General features: G+C 55.7%; 1 protein-coding gene across 2 annotated transcripts; it reads right to left on the reverse strand.

Moving 5' to 3' along the window:
- On the reverse strand, positions 6,863-16,820 carry URAD (ureidoimidazoline (2-oxo-4-hydroxy-4-carboxy-5-) decarboxylase). 2 transcript variants are annotated; one of them, XM_003357809.4, is made up of 3 exons: positions 16,730-16,820; positions 15,922-16,248; positions 6,863-7,921 (listed from the first exon to the last, which is right to left on the reverse strand). In XM_003357809.4, the coding sequence occupies exons 2-3, from the start codon at positions 16,208-16,210 to the stop codon at positions 7,575-7,577; spliced, it is 636 nt and encodes a 211-aa protein (XP_003357857.2). In that variant the 5' UTR covers positions 16,211-16,248; positions 16,730-16,820; the 3' UTR covers positions 6,863-7,574. The 2 variants fall into 2 exon arrangements, with proteins under 2 accessions (XP_003357857.2, XP_013835866.1); XM_013980412.2 differs by lacking the exon at positions 16,730-16,820 and having other exon boundaries at positions 15,922-16,693.

Raw genomic sequence — 17,848 nt, forward strand, 5'->3', positions numbered from 1 at the left:
GAATCTGGGTTTGGAGACTCAGGAGTCGTGTTTATGCATTTGCAGGGAAGGGTGGGGGTGGTGGTGGTCTAGAAGCTTCTTCCATCCCAAAGAGAAAAGAAAAGCGAAGCCGTTGCTTTGATGACAACGTTTCTGGCCAACCCGGGGAGGTGACGAGTTGAGCCTGGAGAAATGGGCCCGGTTCCTTCCCGCCCTGCGCCCCGCGCCAGAACGACGGTGCGCCCCCAACAACTGTCACCGTTCATCATTTATGTCCTGCCCCGAGGAAGCCGCTCGCCCTCCACACGAGATAAATTAAGACCCTAGTCGCAGGTTGCATCTCCGAGTTCACTTCACATTGAGATTTAAGTTAAAACAATTCATTTTTTAAAAAGCATTTATACTCAAGATTCAAAAGTCTTAACTGCAAACCAAGAAGCGGGTGGTAGAAGCCAGGCTAGCAAAGAGTAGTAATCGCTGCAGACCTGGTGCTGTTTCTTCAGCAGGGTGCTGTTTCCACGGTGTGTTTGTTGTTTGTGAAAATTAAGAGTTACCCTTATACATTTATTATACTTAAATACTCGGTTAAAAATCAAGGAAAAGGAAATTTAGAATTTCTGCTCCTATGCCGCTGGGTATTTATATGTCATACATCACACCTATTACTTAAAAACACGTTCTCATTTGCAAAGTAAAACCTTCTCCGGAGAAAATTCTTTTTCATCTGCAGGGGATGGGAAGGGAACCCCGAGCCGTACACTAAGGATGGCTGCTTCAGAAACGCCCCAGTGGGAAGGGGTTTTGTGTCCCAGGCGCCGGGGCTGAAAGTGGCCGCTCCGGGGACCTGGGATCCGCGGCCTGGCTCCGCGGGAGGACAGGAGCGCAGGGCGGCCAGATTCCATTTCCGCAGGCGCCCGTCTCAGTTGAGCGACCGCGAGGAGTGGGCCTGCGGTCGCCGACTGCCTTCTGCCCTGAGCCCAGACCTCTGCCAGACTCAGATTTGAGAGGCGCAGCGGCCAGGGCGGCGGAGGGGCAGGCTGGCTGGGGCCGGGGGTGGGGGGGACCCTTTGAGCACCGTCGGACCCAGCGGGCGCTGCTGCTCTCCTCCAGATCTGCCCTTGTCGGTTCTCACTGTCCAGCGCTCTCTGGCATTTGTCACTTCGTCTTGTCATCTCTGGAGCGTCTTCCAGTGCCCTTTATCTCCCTGGATGGGGAAGAAAGCAGGAGTTGCACCGGCTCCGTTTTGCAGATGTGACACCCACCCGCTGCGGACGCAGAGGCCCGGCCCAGGCAGGATCAGCACTGCCCCTGTCCTGCTGGCTGGTTCCTCGCTTAAGGAAGAAGGTTTCAAAATTGGGGGCTGGGGGCGGGATGGTGGGGGAGATCGAACTGGGCAGTTGACTGGGGGAGACTGGAGCAGATCAACCAGAAGGATGCCCCCCCCACACACACCTGGACAGCTGAGTGTCGTCGCACCTCTAGAGAAATATGATAGGAAAGAAACTGCAAACCCCATTAGCCGCCACATCACTGATGGGGTGAGGGGGAACGCCAGAGGGGGGTGGGCGTCTGCAGTCCTGATGGGGCGGGAACGTGGGAGGTTAAGTGGTGGGCACTGCAGACTTTTGATCTAGCAAACATCTTCCTCCGCTTCCTGGGAGACACAATCCCTCTTTCCGCCCCCCACCACCCCCCTCCCAAGCCTCCAGGTCTGGAGGCCGAGGCCCAGGCTTGAGCCTGTGTCTTCGGAATGTGGGCATTCTTTGGAACAATCACTTTATTGGGGACAGCCATCCCCTCCGCCCTGCGGTGGCCGCTTCCTGCGTTTTTATGGCCCGGCCGCCGGCCGCTGGCTAATTGTCCTGGTTTTCCAGCTGTGTCTCTGAGCTCTGTCCTGGCCAAGGGGCCCTGGCCTGCCTGCTCAAATGCTTTGGGAGCGGCCAGGGTTGATCTGGCCCCAGGGGTCACACCAGGCCCCAGAGCTGGTCAGACCTCAGTGAAGCCTATGCTCGCTTGGGGTGTGGGGTGTGACGGCTGAACGCAGGACACCGATTGGATCGGTTTCCTTCGTGGAACATGGGTCTCCAAGGCAGTAGCATGACCCCACCCAGGGTCCTGGGCTCCCGGCTGTTCGGCGATGGAAAGGAGCCAATAATGCTGTGCTCGGACAAGTGGACAGTGTGGCAATGTCCCCTCACATCGGGGTGGCCCTCTCAGCCAAAAGAGGGCCCATCTGGGTTCCTGCATTGGCAGCAGTGAGAGGAGTGGCTGGTGGGGAGCCTGGGTGTCTTTTCGTCCTGATGGCTTCGCCGCTGAGAGTTCCGGGTCGATGGCGCTCCTTTGGAAACCTGCTCCGGGTGGGGGAGGGGAGGCGCCTCTGGGTGCAGGTGTGTGGCTCTGGGAGGATGCAGGTGCCACCTGCGACAGGGCGCCAAGCAGAGCTTTCTCAGGCCTGGACCCAAGGGGCTTGGTGGCTTGCGTGGAGCCTTTTGGCCTGAGCTGAGCGCCACCTTGGCTGCTCATCACCAACCTCCACTTGCTCAAGGCTCTCCTCCAGCCTCGGTCTGCAGAGGAGCCTTCAGCGAATTGCTCTGGGGGAGGCTAACGTGTTCGGGAGGCCGGGGGCTGGGGTTGGGCTGGGGCTGACCCCCCGGAGCCAGAGCTCCAGCGGGCTATTAAGGGCGGGGAGGGGGGGGTGAAGAGGGAGACCCAGGTAAATAAAACGTCAGGGAGATTCCGGGGGCAGCCACGACGACGGGGTTATCAAAGGGAGGTCTCTTTGTTGCTGACAGTGCAGAGGCCGCGCCACATTCCTGGGAGAGGGTCGGGGCTTTCAGGATCCCCGCCGCTGGCAGGAGCAGGGGCACCGAGGGGGGAGGGGAGCCAGAGCACCGGAAGGGGCGGGCTGCTCCTCGGGCAGATGAGACACTCCTTGAATCCACAGATCATTGACAGGGCTCCCTCCCTGCTCAAAGGTCCCCAGTGTTTGCTCCAGCTCGGGGGGGACCCTGCTTTTCCCCATATTTGCGGCTCCTGGAACTGGGGCACCTGTGACCCTTGTCACCCAGATAGGGCCGGCCATCTGTACCCACCTCAGCCTGCAAGCCTACTTTCTGAATCCCTTTGCGATCAAGGAAATTATCCAAATTCGGAAGCTCTGGCTGACTCCCTCTCCTCCTCTGCTGCACCGCAGCCTTCCCCCTGCCCTGGCCTGAATTCCCGAGTAAAGAAGGAAGAGGGAGAAGAAGGAAGTGTTTCTGATAAAATCGTCCAGCTTGGCACTCTACCCCACTGGATTTGGAGTTAGGGGGAGTTCCTTGGCCATTGCACTCAGTCAGCCAGGCCCTCACACAAAAGAAAGCTCTCTAATGGGTGGTTTGACCCCAACAAACCCTGTCCTGCCAGCAGCCCACTCGGCTAACAGCTCTGGGGAGGAAATCGATCACAGTGTCCTTTCTGTGGGGCCTCCCCAGAGTCCCCTGCCTGGTCAGTGCCATCAGACCACAATGGAGCCCAACGTGTTCCTCCTTGGAGAGCAGAGAAGGGCCGCAGCTGCCCACAGCTGCCCAGGCTTCATTCACAGGAGCAGATGGGTCCTGGCTCAATGGAGTCGAGAATGAGCTCCTCCAAGCCAAGCCGAGGGTCTGGTCCTCCCTACCTGAGAAAGAGCTCCTGAAATTGTGGCAGGTCATTGATGGACTCAAGGTTTAACACTCAGGGTGTTGGAAGAGCGGGGAGAAAGGCAAGCTTTCAGACCCAGGCCAGGGAAGACATCCCCCCCTCCCCACAAAGCCAGGAGATCTAGGGGGGGGGGGAAGCCAAGATGCTGATATTTGGGTGCAGAAATCTGGCTTTGCTCATTGGCTGAGGATTACGCGAATACATGGTGGTGGCCTGTTTTCCTCCCGTTTTCCCCCTAAGATCAGTCTGGACTCAGGGTAGGTATGACACGGCACAATCTAATTCTGTGTGAGGGATGAGCACAGAGTGTGATCAAAAGCCCTGAGAGGGTTGATGCTGGAGGACCAGGCCCTCAGGCCAGGGACAGCGACCTGCTCTCACGTGGCTTTGCCGTGGACTCACCTTTTGTTCACTCACCAATGCCTAGAGTGACCTTTGTTTGTCATATGAAAATATGTTCCTAGGAAGCCCTACAAAGTAGGCTTTATGTGGCTGAGGGAAGGGCTCCCCTTCAGTCTCGGGGGCCCATTGGGAAGCTGCTCTCCTGAGAAGGGGGACATTCCATTTTACAAAGGAGACCCAGAGAGGTTGGGTGACATTCCCAAGGTCACACAGCCAGCTGTTCCAGTCGCTACCATTAAAGGGGCTGCTATGGGTGCATTCTTTGCAACCCAGAGCACTCCGTACAGGTGTTAATTATTACTAAGGCTGCTGGTGCCACCCTGGAAATATGGCCTCCCCAACCCCAAACCAACTGGCGTCATAGCTGGAATCCAAACGTCCCACCCCCACCCACCGCACACACTAAAAGGTGCTAGAAAAATCAGGTTCAGCTGCTGCAACCATTCCGACAGCTTTCCACCTCCTTTTTTTTTTTTTTTTCTTTTCTCCTTTTCACAGGTACCCGCTCCCTGCAGTTTATTAGCTTATTGAATGGTGAGTTTTCCAGAGGTTCCATCCCAGATTTTTCTCCAATTGCCAAAGAAGATATCCATCAAATTTGTCCCACAGCAAATATTTTCTGGAAAGGACCTCGTCTTTATTTTGAATGGGAACCCACGTCCTGTGGCTGAGCTCTGGAAATGTGTCCAACTTTAAATGAATAAAGGTTATGCAAAGAAATTGGGTTGTCTTTTTTTTTCCCCTTCTCTACGTCGCTCATTAGTGGCTGTGAACATTTTTTGAACACGCAGACCCAAGAGCCTACCTGCCCAGGAGAAGAAAAGAAAGCCCCCATTCAGATTCCTGGGAACTTAGGGGAGGGGTCTGGGCCGGGAGAGCTCTCCCAGGCCCTCTTCTCGCCGTCTGGATTTGGACCTTAAAAGGGGGGATGAAAGTCGGCGAACCAGCAACCCCCCCCCCCATCTCGGAAGGCAGTGTGCGGGGAGTGGATGGAGGATTACAAACCGAAATCAGCTCCTTGCTCTCTCACTTTTCGTAGGATTGCCATCATGCGTTTTAAACCAAATGTTAAGAACGAATTATTCACCCTGGATCTGCACCCACCACTTCCGCCCCCTTCCATCTCTGGGCGCGCTCGGCCCCACCCAGCCGCCCCTGATGGTGCGCGTGCCCGGGGTCCCCACCGTCGGGGTCTGTCTCCCACATCCTGCGCACGGAAGCGCGGAAACCACAAAACATTTCAAGCCCAGGACGCGTCATTGTTTTAGTCACTGTTTCAGTCATTCGGTCACAGTCATTCATTCATTCAGTCACTCTGCCATTGTTTCAGCCACTGCCTCAGGTGACCTGCCCGGAGGAGGAACGGCCTCTCCTCTCTGCTCCCACCGGGAAAACAGCAGCCGCCCCCGGGGGCTCTGGCCAGGGTCTTCCCAGGCGGCGCCCACATCTGCGGCCGGCGCTCGCGGCCGCTGCCGCAAGGGCTCCGGGCTGGGGAAGGGGCGCCGCGCAGCCCACTCGTCTCCCTCCTTCTCCCCCAGTTCCTTTGAAGGGGCGGATCCACCGTCTCCCCCCCAACCCGCATCCCGTCCTGCAGAAATAAACAATTTCACCTTCAAGCTCCGAGCCCTTGAAATGTAACTGTGTAATTGGAGACACCAGGCCGGGCCTGAAAGCTCCAGATCACACCCCTCTCCTTCTGAAAATGCCTCTCGAGGTCTTGCTTTAGGGAGTCCCGCCTGTCTTAGCTTAGAGTATTTACATGAAGAGCCCGGACTCTGCATTTGGGGTCCATCATAGCTAGACCTGGACACACCCCAGGGCTGGACAGTGTGCTTTCAATACGACGCCATATTCTGAGCCTCAGGCCCAGCCCTTGGCACTTGTATCCAGGGCCAGCAAACGCTTTTGCTGAGCAGCAGGTTTCTTGTGGGTGTCAGGAAAGCCCCCAAGTTACCCAGAAGGGAGGGAGGCAGGCGTCTAGCCCCAGGCCCAAGGGCCCCATCAATGGACTAGGCCCCAGAATGCAGAAACTGAGTCACCACGCTTCCTCTGAGGTGTGTATCTACACCCAAAGAAGGCTGTGGCCCCCCGCCTGTGGCAGGGGAGGCCCTGGCATTGGTCTAAGGGGATGGTGGGGCCACAGTGCACTTCCTGGCACCCACACCTACCACCCCCCAGCCTCTGGCCTCTGCCTTTGCCACTTAGCAGATGACACACCTGTGAGCTACGAAAGGGGAGTGGGTTCCTTGATTAAAATTCCCGAGCTGCCATGGTGGCTTCTTTTTGTGGAATTTAGCTCCCAACCGAGGGTGCGGCCTCACCAATTTCTATGGAAGGACGGCTTTTTTCCTGCGGTTGCTGCTGCTAAGTCAGACCCGGGTTGGTGACTAACGGAGGTTGCTGACAGATACTGGTTGGTGTCTTCCGAGGGGCTCTCTCTGCCATCACTTTGGGCTCTGCCTGGGTTGACAGGGACGGCATGGCTTGTTTCTCCTCTGCCAAACAGAAGCCTAAGTAATATGTGTTGGGGTCTAGTAGACCTTCCAGTGTGTATGGCTGAGAGAGAGAGAGGGTGTGTGTGTGTGTGTGTGTGTACAGTGGGCTCCTCCTGTGTGAGTGGACATTCCTGCCAGCGCTGCCCAGGCCTCTGGGCTCTGGAACCTCAGGCTTGACCAGCTCCCCAGGGCTGGCCTACCCTGGCCAGAAAGTTTTCTCTGGGTACCGATTTTTCTCCATCACCAGCTGTGTCCGCGCTATGGGGCCCCACGTTATCCAGCAGCACTCAGTGAACATGACTCAGTTATTTTAAAAATTACGTTTAATGACGGATGGGCAGTCTGAGGTTCTGAAGAACCAGCTGTCATGGGCCGACTTCCAGAAGAGACGGGAGGCCACCGGCCCTGACCTTCAGGCCCGTCAACCTGGAGAAGCCCCCCTCCCAGCCTTCTCCGCCTGCCCAGCGCGGGCCCAGCGGGGGCCCAGCGCGGGGCTCTCTCCTGCACCCTCCCGCCCCCGTCCCCCCACCCCAAGCCACTTCCCCGGCGCTTTGCGGTCCTCGTTCTGGGCTCCCATCGGTGTCCCAGAGCGAGGCAGACGCTTCCGCTCCCATGTAAACGCCGGGTGCAGCAACCGAGGTGGAAGCAGCAGCAGCAGACAAACCGCTGGGGAATAAAGCATTCCTTTTCCGTCTGTGTGGCCTTGCGGTTCCGGGTTCAGGTTTAGCAGGAGAGGGTGGGGAGGCCCAACGGAGCTGGGTACGCGCTTCGAAATCCACAAAGGCTGGTGGTGTCAGCGGGCCGCAAAGGGAGTGCAGAATCGAGGCAGAGAGCGGAGGGAATCGCCGGCAAAGCGCGCAACTACCTGGTGCTACTGGGCAAAGCGCGCGCGAGCGGGGAGGCGGACAGAAGGGCTCGGTTCTCCCCGCCTTTGTGCGCCCGCATGGACGCCGCTCCAGGCGCCCCGCGCGCGGCCGGCCGCGCGGCCCGGTCCCGGGGCCCCGGCTGGCGCGGCCGCTACCGCGGGGCGGGGTGGCCGGCGAGGAGGTCGGCGAGGCGCAGGCGGCCGATCTTCTTCACCTCGGCCAGGGCGGCGCGCAGCTCCTGCGCCGGCGGGCACTGCAGGCGGCGCGCCAGCTCGCGGGGCACGGCCTCGCGGCCGCGGAGGCGCGCGGCGAGCACGAAGGGGAAGCCGAAGCGCGCGCGGTACTGCGCGTTGAGCTCGGCCAGCCGGAGCCGCTCGGCCGCGCCCAGGCTCGTCAGGCCCGCGCCGCTCTGCTCCCGCAGCGACTCGGCGGTGAGCGCGCCCCGCAGCAGCTCGCGGCCCGCCAGGTCCGGGTGGCAGCGCAGGATGCCCTCTTGGCCTGCGGAGAAGCACAGACACGCGGCGGAGCGCGTTACCGCGCCGCGCAGAGGCCGCCGCGGGCGGCGTGCGCGCCCGGCCCCTGGCCCTGCCCCGCCCCGAAGGGAAGCAGGGTCCCCCGAGGCTCGGGGCGCCCAGGACACCTGCCCTTCAAACGCGTCCCCAACCTCGCGCCCCTTCATCCCCGCTTCGTTCAGCCCCGGCCAGGACCCGGGGGCGGGGCGGGAAGTGACAAGTTTGTCCTTTGAGACCTTGGGGCAAGAAGAGCGGAGGGGAGAGGCCGCAGAGGCTCGGAATTTACGACTTGCTCGGGAGGGAGCGGGGACGCGATAAGGAGCCCGAGCGTTTCGTATCTTTTCAAAGTCCTTTGCTCTCAGGGGGGCTTTGATGTCGTCCAGGGCCGGACGCGAGGGCCCGAAGACTTCCTGCAAAAGCCGCGGCCTGGGTTTCGCTGGGTTCCTAAGGAGATGGGCGGGGAGGGTCCGTAGGGCTAACGCGCGTCCAAGGGGCTTGCAAATAAACGCCCAGGATTTTGCGACCCGAAGTGTGAGTTCGGGGCTTCTGGAATCAGGCGTGCAAAGAGCTTTGGAGAGGATTAACTGCGAAGAAACCCATTTCCAGCCGATTTCTAGGGCGCTTTGAATGAAAGTGGCTTTCCTCCTTTTCGGAAAATAGTTCCCACTCCCCACCCACCCACTGTGTCAGCCGATCTCAAAGGGACCTCAGAGGATGCTTCCTGGGAAGACAGGCCTCACAGTCTAAAACTGGCCTAAAATTGGCAACCCCTGGGGTGACAGCTGGGGGTTTAAGTCCTAATCCCCGGGGTTTTCCGGAGCCCCAGCCAATCGTGTTGCTGAGCTCTCTGCAGAGGGAACTAGAAGCCTTGGGGCTGGGTGAGATCCGGTAAGCAGGGAGCAGACCTGTACCACGGGGCTCATGACACCTGCCTTGCGAGCAGTCCTGAGGATTAAAGACCAGTCATTTCCCCAAACAGTGCCTAATGCTAGCAAACATGTGCTCAACAGCCATATTATTTGTCCTAGTAGACTCCAGGTAACTGTACAGTGGTAGGGCTGGAAGCATCTGACCGCAGGGCTGGGGCGAGACGTGGGGCCCCACTGGGAAAGGGAGCCATTCACCCTCCCTTTAATTATGGTATAAACTTCTCCTGCTTCAACCTTTTAGCTTCTGCCCCGGGAAAGGACCCATGTCCTGAGAAGTGGGGAGAACTGGCGAGGGCAGGGGTCGGAGGGCGGGGGGCGGGGGGGACATCTGCACTGAAGAGAGGGTTCAACCAACCAAGCCTCCAAAAGGATTAGGTGACCTGGCCAAGGTCACTTGGCCTGTAGCTGCCTGACCCCAGATCCTGGGCGCTGGACTATGGGCATCTTGGGGGCCCTGGCGGCCCCTACAAGGTTAAGGGGAGTTTAAAATGAAACTCATGTCATGAATAAGCCCATCTCCACCGTTTGAGAACTTCCCTCCTGGGCTGTATCCCTTGCGTATTGCACCGCTGAAGTGGTTGGTTCCAGCCTCCTGCATCCAGCCGTGTCCATGTGGTGTTACATTCCCAACCTGGGGGTCCCCAGCCCTGGGTGGGGAGGTGGCTTGCCACGGCCCCTTCCTAGGCCTGAGGCTGAGAGCTTTGCCCCAATCTGCTCTGCATTTACCCGGCCTGGACCCCCGCAAACTGCTGAGGCACTGGGGGCCTCAGGGAGCCAGCCCTGGGCGGTTCACAGTCCTGACCACAGGCCCGCCCCATCCCCCCTGCTCATTCAGATTTTCACAGAAGCCTCTGGGGGAGGAAGTGAGGGGGCCGAGACCCTGCCTTCTCCCAAACGAACTCTCCCTCTCCCACCCATGGCTTTCCCCCCGCCCCCGCCCACCCACCCACCCAGTTTCTTACTTAGCAATGGCCCAGCTTCCTAGAGCTTTGAAGAAGCAGTTATTGGTGGAAGGGCCAGTGGAGGGAGGGTCGGTCCCCTCGCCACCCCGACCAGAACCCTTCTCCTCCTGGAGCAGGGCCACCCTTCCTTGTGGCCAGACCTGCCTCTTCCTTCTGGCCTTGGTACCTCGCTCCTCACTCTGCCAGGCTCGTCTCCCCTCTTGAAAACATCACCTGGAGTTAATGTTTGCCCAGGATTAAGTGTGTGTTTTCCACTGTTTGTGGGAGAAGAGGGGAAAGAGGAAGGGAGGCAGGCGACAAAGGGGCAGAGCAAAGAGAAGGGACTAGAGAAGAGGAACCGGGATTTAAACACACACACACACACACACACACACCCCTACCTGCAGATAAAAAGAAGGGGGTGTGGGCTGTCAGGCAGGAATAGTAGTTCCAAAGAAACAGAACCTGACCCTGGTTCAGCCAGACGCCATCTTTATCGCCCCAAACCACTGACCCCTTGTCCTGCCAAGGAGGGTGCTGACTCAGGGGCCCTGCCTGAGGCACAGCTCAGCTCGGGTTCCTAGGTTCCCCCTCCAGCGCTGCGTCCCTAGGGTGCTCCCAGCCCGTGGCCTTCAACCCAGGAGGAGGCTGGAGACTGTGCCTGGGTACCTCCCGCCCGCCCTGGGCCCTGCGGGTCCTGCCACCTGGAATGCCCAAGCCGAGCCAGGCCAGCCAGGGTCTCTTGGTTCAGGACCTTTCCACGCTGCCCGCTCTTCAGTCTTTCCTAAAATCTCAGACAGTTCTGCCTGTGCCATTGGAAGATCCCAAACACCGCTGGACCCCAGGACTCCGTCCTGAACATCTTTCCCTCTGTATTCACACGGGTGCCCGACGTGTTCTCATCTAGTTCTATGGCTCTAAATGCCATCATCAATTCTTTCGTGATACTCAGATCCGGTCTAGCCCCCAGCTCTCCACTCTGCTCCTTTGTTATGGGCCAAGTGAACACTCGACATGTTCCTTCGGATGAGCCCTAAGCACCTCAGCCTTCACAAGCTCCCATTCTCCATCCCGTCCTGCATCCGTTGCTGCAACCACAAACCATGAAGAGTTCCTGGCACAGAGCTGACACTCCTTGTTTCAACAGAAGAACAGGGCAGACAGGGGCGGCCACTGAAGAGCAGGCTTGGCCTCGAAGCCCACTGCAGTCCCACTGATGTCCCCACACGGTACCGACTCGTGTGTTCCCCCTCCTGGTGCCTAAGGCCACCCTTTCCACTGGGCTCTTGGAGCCAGTTCCTTCTTCCACCTCAAAGGCTACAATAGCAAACAGCAACCCCCGCCCCCCACGCTGCCTCACCTTCATCAACACATAAACAAAAGGAAAACCTGCTCTTGATTCCCTGTTGTTCCCTGTTCCCCCGCTGCCTCTCTGCTCCTCCTGGAAGCAAAACTCCTGCAAGGGATCACCTGTTCAGCCTTCTCCATTCCTCACCTTCCTTTCAAGCTTCCAGCCCCACCCACCAGCCAATGGGCTCATCAGGTCACAGTGGATGGACAAGCCCAAGGACCAGGGTTCCGTCTTCTCTTTCAGCCTCGACGGAGCATATCATGTGGTTGGTCTTGGCCGATGCCCATCCTCTGCCAGGTCACAAACACGGAAGTGCCCTAGGACCCAGTATTCACATCTCTCCACATCTTATATTCACACAGATGCCCTAACTGTGCTCGATCAGTCCCGTGGCTTTAACAGCCGTCAGATTCTTTCCTGACAACCAGATCCAGTCTGGTGCCCAGGTTGTGCCCAGGTTTCCACCGTGGTCCTTTGCTATGGGTCACCTGAACCCTCAGTACTTCCAGCTGACCGAGTATTACTGGGCATCTCAGATGTAATGGCATCCCGTTCGCCAGCCTGTCCTTTCAAATCTAAGCTCTTCCTCATTGAAGACAACAGCACTACCAGCCAACCAGTTAGACTAGAAACCTGGAGTTATCCTTAATTTCTCTTTATTTCTGATCTGCCTCTCCCCACCCTCCCACCTCCCCCCACGAATCCATCAAAAATCCCCGTTGGCTGTAACTCTAAAGTCTATTGGGAGGGTGGGGGGGCTGGGGGTTTGGGATGGAAATGCCATAAAATTGGGTTGTGATGATCATTGCACAACTATAAATGTGATCACACTCAAGGAGGTAAAATAAAATACACTTCAAAGGTTTTATTCCAGAAACAAAATTTTAAAAATAAAATATATTCTGAGAATCCAGCCACACCTCTTCCTCTCTCCAGCTCCAACCCTAGTCCACCTGCCCAGGACCATCGCCCCTCACTCTCACTGTCACCCCAGTACCCCCCCCCGCCGGACCCCTCTTTCCTCTTGTCCCCCCCAGTCTCCAAACACCCTGGTCTCTCTGTGTCCCCAGACATCAGATGTCTCCAGTTCCTTTTCTGAGGGTGGCCTTCCTTCTCCCAGATCTTTCACGGCTTCCTTCTCAACTCTTGGTTTTAAACACAAACATCGTTTTCTTTTTTTTTTTTTTTTTTTTTTTTTTTTTTTTTTTGTCTTCTTGCATTTTTGGGCCGCTCCGCGGCATATGGAGGTTCCAGGCTAGGGTCTAATCGGAGCTGTAGCTGCCAGCCTATGCCAGAGCCACAGCAACTCAGGATCCGAGCCATGTCTGCAACCTACACCACAGCTCACGCAACGCCGGATCGTTAACCCACTGAGCAAGGCAGGGATCGACCCGCAACCTCATGGTTCCTAGTCGGATTCGTTAACCACTGCGCCACGACGGGAACTCCCAAACATCGTTTTCTAAGAAAGACCTTTTTTATTACGTATTTTCTACCGGATGACACATTTTCTTCTAGTATTTTCTAGACTTGAAATCATCTTATTTATTTATGTTAATCCTGTCTCTCCTCACTAGAATGTAAACTCGTTGAAGGCAGGGACGTTTCCCGAGCAGAGCAGGCACTCTGTAAATTTTCACTAACACATCACTCTGGGGATGGAGTGTTATATAGTCTTTGACCAAATGAATACACTTTTTAATTCTTTTTTTTTTTTGGCCTCTCCGTGGCATATGGAGTTCCTGGACCAGGGATCAGTTGCAACCTACCCCGAAGCTGTGGCAACGCTGGATCCTTTAACCCACTGTGCCAGGCTGGGGACAGAACCTGCGTCGTGCAGCAGAGACCAGAGACTCTGGGGATCCCGTTGCACCACAGCGGGAACTCCTGAATGAACACTTTTCAAAAGCCTCATCTAAGTACTTTACAGCCTGCATTTAAGGAAATTATTAGCCTCCGGCTCTTTCATTCATTCACCAACTGTGTTCTGAAATAAGTATTAAATAATGAATTACGACATTATTGCAATCCTGAAATGCCACAAAGAAATGCATGATTAACTGTTATGACAGTTTTATTGGTCTTTGCTTTTTAACACAAATCAGTACTGAATTGGTTCATTATTGGCCGTGTGTGTGTGTGTGTGTGTGTGTGTGTGTGTGTGTGTGTGAAGTTTCTTCCCTTTACTCTTGCCATGTCTGGGGGTGGGGTGGGGGGAGGGAATCAGGAACTGATGGGCTTGAAGGAGAACTTTGGCAAGTGTTGCTGAAGCTGAACATTAATCTTTGACTGCCACCTACTGGCCAATGATCATCATAGCGTCACCTAAATGGACTGTCCACCTTGATGTACCTAAACACTGAATTTTCCGTTTTCTGTTAATGATAGAGGGTTTTCTTTGGTCATCTAAAACAAATCCTTGACCAGGTAGATCATCATGTCCTCAACATCTTTTTTTTCTTTTTTTTTTTTTTTTTTGCTTTTAGGGCCGTATATGAAGGTTCCCAGGCTGGGGGTCGTTTTGGAGCTACAGCTGCAGCCACAGCACCACCAGATTCAAGCCCCATCTGCAACCTACACCACAGCTCATGGCAAGACCGGATCCTTAACCCACTGAGCGAGGCCATGGATCGAACTCGCAACCTCATGGTTCCTAGTTGGATTCGTTTCCGCTGCGCCAGGATGGGAACTCCTATCCTGAAGGTCTCTTTAAGCTCCCTTTTAGTTTTAGGATTCAAAGACTACTAGACCCAGTGTGTTGCCAAGATAATGCTAGACTATGGCAGGGAATCTTATTTATTTAAAAAAAACAAACATTAATGCCGACTGAATGAATAGCGAATGAATAAATGAAACCCCTAGGAAATATTTCTAGATGTTGCTTTTGAGTCTCTGGAACAAGCCTTCAAAGGCTGTTGGATTGGCCATCCGGGTTTGAATCCCAGTTTTGCCACTTTCTAGCTCTGCGTCCTTGATCAAGTTACTTAATCTCTCTATGCCTCAGTTTTCTTCTCTGTAAAATGGGGATAATAATGATACTACTTGTTTTCTAGGATTAGGATAAGGACTAACTGAGTTCACAAATGCAAAGTGTTTGGCAAGTGCTTGAAACCCAGCACTACTAAGAGTTAAATCCTTCGGGCGGCTGCTATTACCATCGCTGGCTTCGCCTGTCTAATGCCGTGAGGATGAGTAGGATTAGATCCCGGGCGATTAGAGACAGGCTGTGCTCCCAGCTGCCTGAGGGAAGCATAGGGCTGAGAAGCTGGCTCCACCAGCAGGGAGATCCCTCCAGAGAACCGAGCACAGAAAAGCAAACGAGCCTTTGTGTGGCCCAAACTCGGTCCAGTCATTTGTCCCACGGACCCGCCTCTAAAGTCACCCCAGTTAAAGAGTGGCGTGAAGGGATAACACCAGGGTGCATCATCTTTCAAAATCTTCTTCGGAATAATTTCATATATGCATTCAACAAACATTTTATCGAGTCCCAGTATCCACGGAGTGGTGTGGGCGTCCCACACTGGCCGGGATACAGAGGTTCCCTGATGTCTGAGGGTTCAGCCCTGAGAGGTGGGGGACGGTCCACATGCCCCCCCCCTTCCTGACAGCTTGATTTTTACCCCCATCCTCCCCCCTCCCTGGAGGCGCCTAAAAGGAATTAAGAGGAGGTCCCCATTCCGGAGAACTCCTCCGACCCCCGGAAACCGTGGCTGGCGGGGGTCAAAGCGCTGGGCTTCGGAGGGAGACCTCGCTTCCCCAAGATCCCCTCCGTGAAGGGAGCCCCCCTCTGTGAAGGCAGCCCGTCCGTCCCGTCCAGGCTCCTGCAAAGACCGTGCGCCCTGCCTGCCCCGGAGGCAGCCTTGGCGGCTCACCTTTGGCCTCTGAACCCCCGTGGGGCCGCGTGTCATTCTGAGTCACTGGGCTGGGCCTGACCCCAACCCCCCTCCCCTCCCCTCCCCACCCACAAGCGCCTCCCCTTCTCTCTCTGCCCAAGGATTTCAGCGCCGTCCCTCTCCTGCTCCAGAGGGATTCCTGCAGATTTTTGTCTTGCCGCCTCACCCCGCGGGGAGTTGCTGATCTGAGCGCGTTTACTCTGCGCAGCAGTCTGGTCCCAACCGGCCCTTTCTGGTAAGAATGTCAGCCGGTTGCTCTTTCCCCTGGGCCCTGAGATGCGGTGATACGGCGCTGGCTCCTCGCCTGCATTCAGAACATTCCCGGAGCGCACGCGGCTGGGGGGGCCCCCGCTGACCTTTGGCCTGTGAGGCCCCGGGACACCGCGCCTGTTCCTCTTTCCTCGTAACCCCACAGCTTTAATATTTAACAGCCGCTTTGCCCGAGCCAAGCGACCCGTGTTCTTTGATTCCCCTTTGGGCGTCACCAGTGCCGGATCCCCGCTACCGAACTGACCCCCCAAAGAAGGAAATACATCCACCAGCGACCAGCCACTAAAGGAAACATCGAAGCGTATTTTGAGAACCAAAAAGCAGCAGACTCACAGAGAGAGAACAAACCGGTGGTGGTGGTGGGGGGGGTCTGGGGCGGGGAGGGAGAGGGCCACACTTTTAGGTATAGGACAGGCTTGAAAATGTTTTGTGCAGCACCAATGTTTTGCAGCAACTGTCAATGGAAAGTAACCTTCAAAGAGTGTCTAACAATTTATATTTTTTAAAAATTTAAAAAGCCACGGGACCTCTCCCCACTACTTGGACAAGCCCCTCTGGGGTCCCTCGGTAGACCACCTCAGTGTCCGACACTGAAGCCTTACCTGACGGTGGAAGAGCGTCAATAAAGGCAAAAAAGTGCTTCTCTAAATCTTCCAAGCCAGAGAAGGGGCGCTGGGACCAAACAGCCGCTGCGATCAGAGGACATCTCTCGATGACATTCCCAAACACGTCCACAAATTCTCCGAAGTCCATGGAGTTGACCTTCTCAATGTCCATGGCTGCCGTTCCAGCGGGTCGAGGCTCCCCTCTGGGTGAGCGCGGCGGCTCTGCTCCCCAGCTGCTGTTTGCTGAACGCACAGGCTTGTTTTTGATGCAACAGCAGCTTGGCATGTTTTAAATGCCTCTGGGAGAGAAGCGGATCCTGAGTCCTTGTGCAATGAACAAACACAGGCTTAAGGTCTCAGCCAGGATGCAGAGACCTTGCAAAAGGGTAAACACATCCAACCAAACTCCCCCCGCCCCCAACCATCTCAGCTAGCAGGGGCTGTTTTTATTCTCGACATTCAAGGCGGATAGACTTCTGGTGCGATTCACATTTTTATGTCATCGTTATCCCAGGGATGTTTCCCCATAACCCAGACAGCTCATGAGTCAACCCACTTGCTTTGATGGCCCGTCTTGTTGCTGCTGCTGTGGAAAACAGAGAGTGTGTTTTACCCTTTCTCTGTATTGCACATGCTTAACACAAGGACTTAATAGACTCTTGTTCCACCAGATGTGGCATCCAGAATCATTCTGTCCCCTTCTCCTGTGTCGCCCACACACCCTTATGTGTTATTTTCTTCCCGAATATATCTATCCCTGTCTGAAAGCGCCTTGCTTATTGTGTGTATTTATTTGTGTTATCACCTCTCAGCCACGGCAAAGTCCATGAGCCTGGAGACAGTGTGTCTTGTTTGCTTATGTCCCGGGTGCCGAGTTCTGTGCCCACGGGAAGCGTGTAATAAACACGGGGGGGGAGTTGACCCGATGACCACGTGGATTAAATTTCTCACGCGAATACCTGCTATGCCTGCTCAAAACAGCAACACTGTGGGAGAGAAAGACAAAGAAAAGGAGGGCTCAGAATTTAAAATGAAAGCTATTGCTGCTGGTCCCTGTAGAGCTGAAAATGCAAATGTATTTCCAAAAGTCATGCTAACTCCACTTTCATCTGCATCCAAATTCAGTGAGAGGACAGCCTCGTTGTTTCCCAGCTCAGGTGTCACCCTTTGGCTTCCTGGGCCAAAGGGTCACGACTAAAGGACAGACAGAAAAGAAGGTGATGAAATTTGCTTTTCCAAGGGGGGAAATTGGTGGTGAAGTGTGTATATACATATATATATTTAATATTTATATGTTTATATACATATACATACACACGTCCTTCACCGACAGGTGAGGCGTATGTGTATATATGTTAACCATATACATATATTAACCTATATATGATTCACTCTTGCACATCACATGCTTCCCGTAGAAATGTGAAAACACTGGTTCTGTGGTGTGTGTGCAATGGCCCAACCACAGAACGTGCTCTGTTCTCCCTTCTGCCACCAGGGTCACCACAGTCCTTTTGTCCCTGCTGCTTTCCCTGAAGCCCCAGGAAACGGCTCAGGGTCCGTTGCCTCCGCTTCCCCTCCGTGGCGCCCCAGCCTCGGCCCCTCCCAGGGCTGGCTGCGCCCCATCAGAGTTCAGAAGAGGCCCCCGTTCTGGAAGGAGGGCGCCTTCCATCCTGGCTCCCAGCCTGGTTCCCACCCTGGTGCCAGCAACAGAAGCCAGAGCAGAAGCCGAGAGTCCGGAGAGAAGGGGTTCCGGCTCCACTGCTCCTCGACCCCCCACCCACCTTGCACAACCCTTACCTCCTCCTCTTACTCTGCACTCGGAAGCCCCTCCCCCCCGCCAAAAGCGCCCCAGCCAGGGCTTGGAGCCTGGCAGTCCTCAGCCCCCAGCCCCTCTGCAAGCAGCAGGAGAGAGATAGACATC

This window comes from Sus scrofa, chromosome 11 (assembly GCF_000003025.6).
Source record: "Sus scrofa isolate TJ Tabasco breed Duroc chromosome 11, Sscrofa11.1, whole genome shotgun sequence".
NCBI lineage: Eukaryota > Metazoa > Chordata > Mammalia > Artiodactyla > Suidae > Sus > Sus scrofa.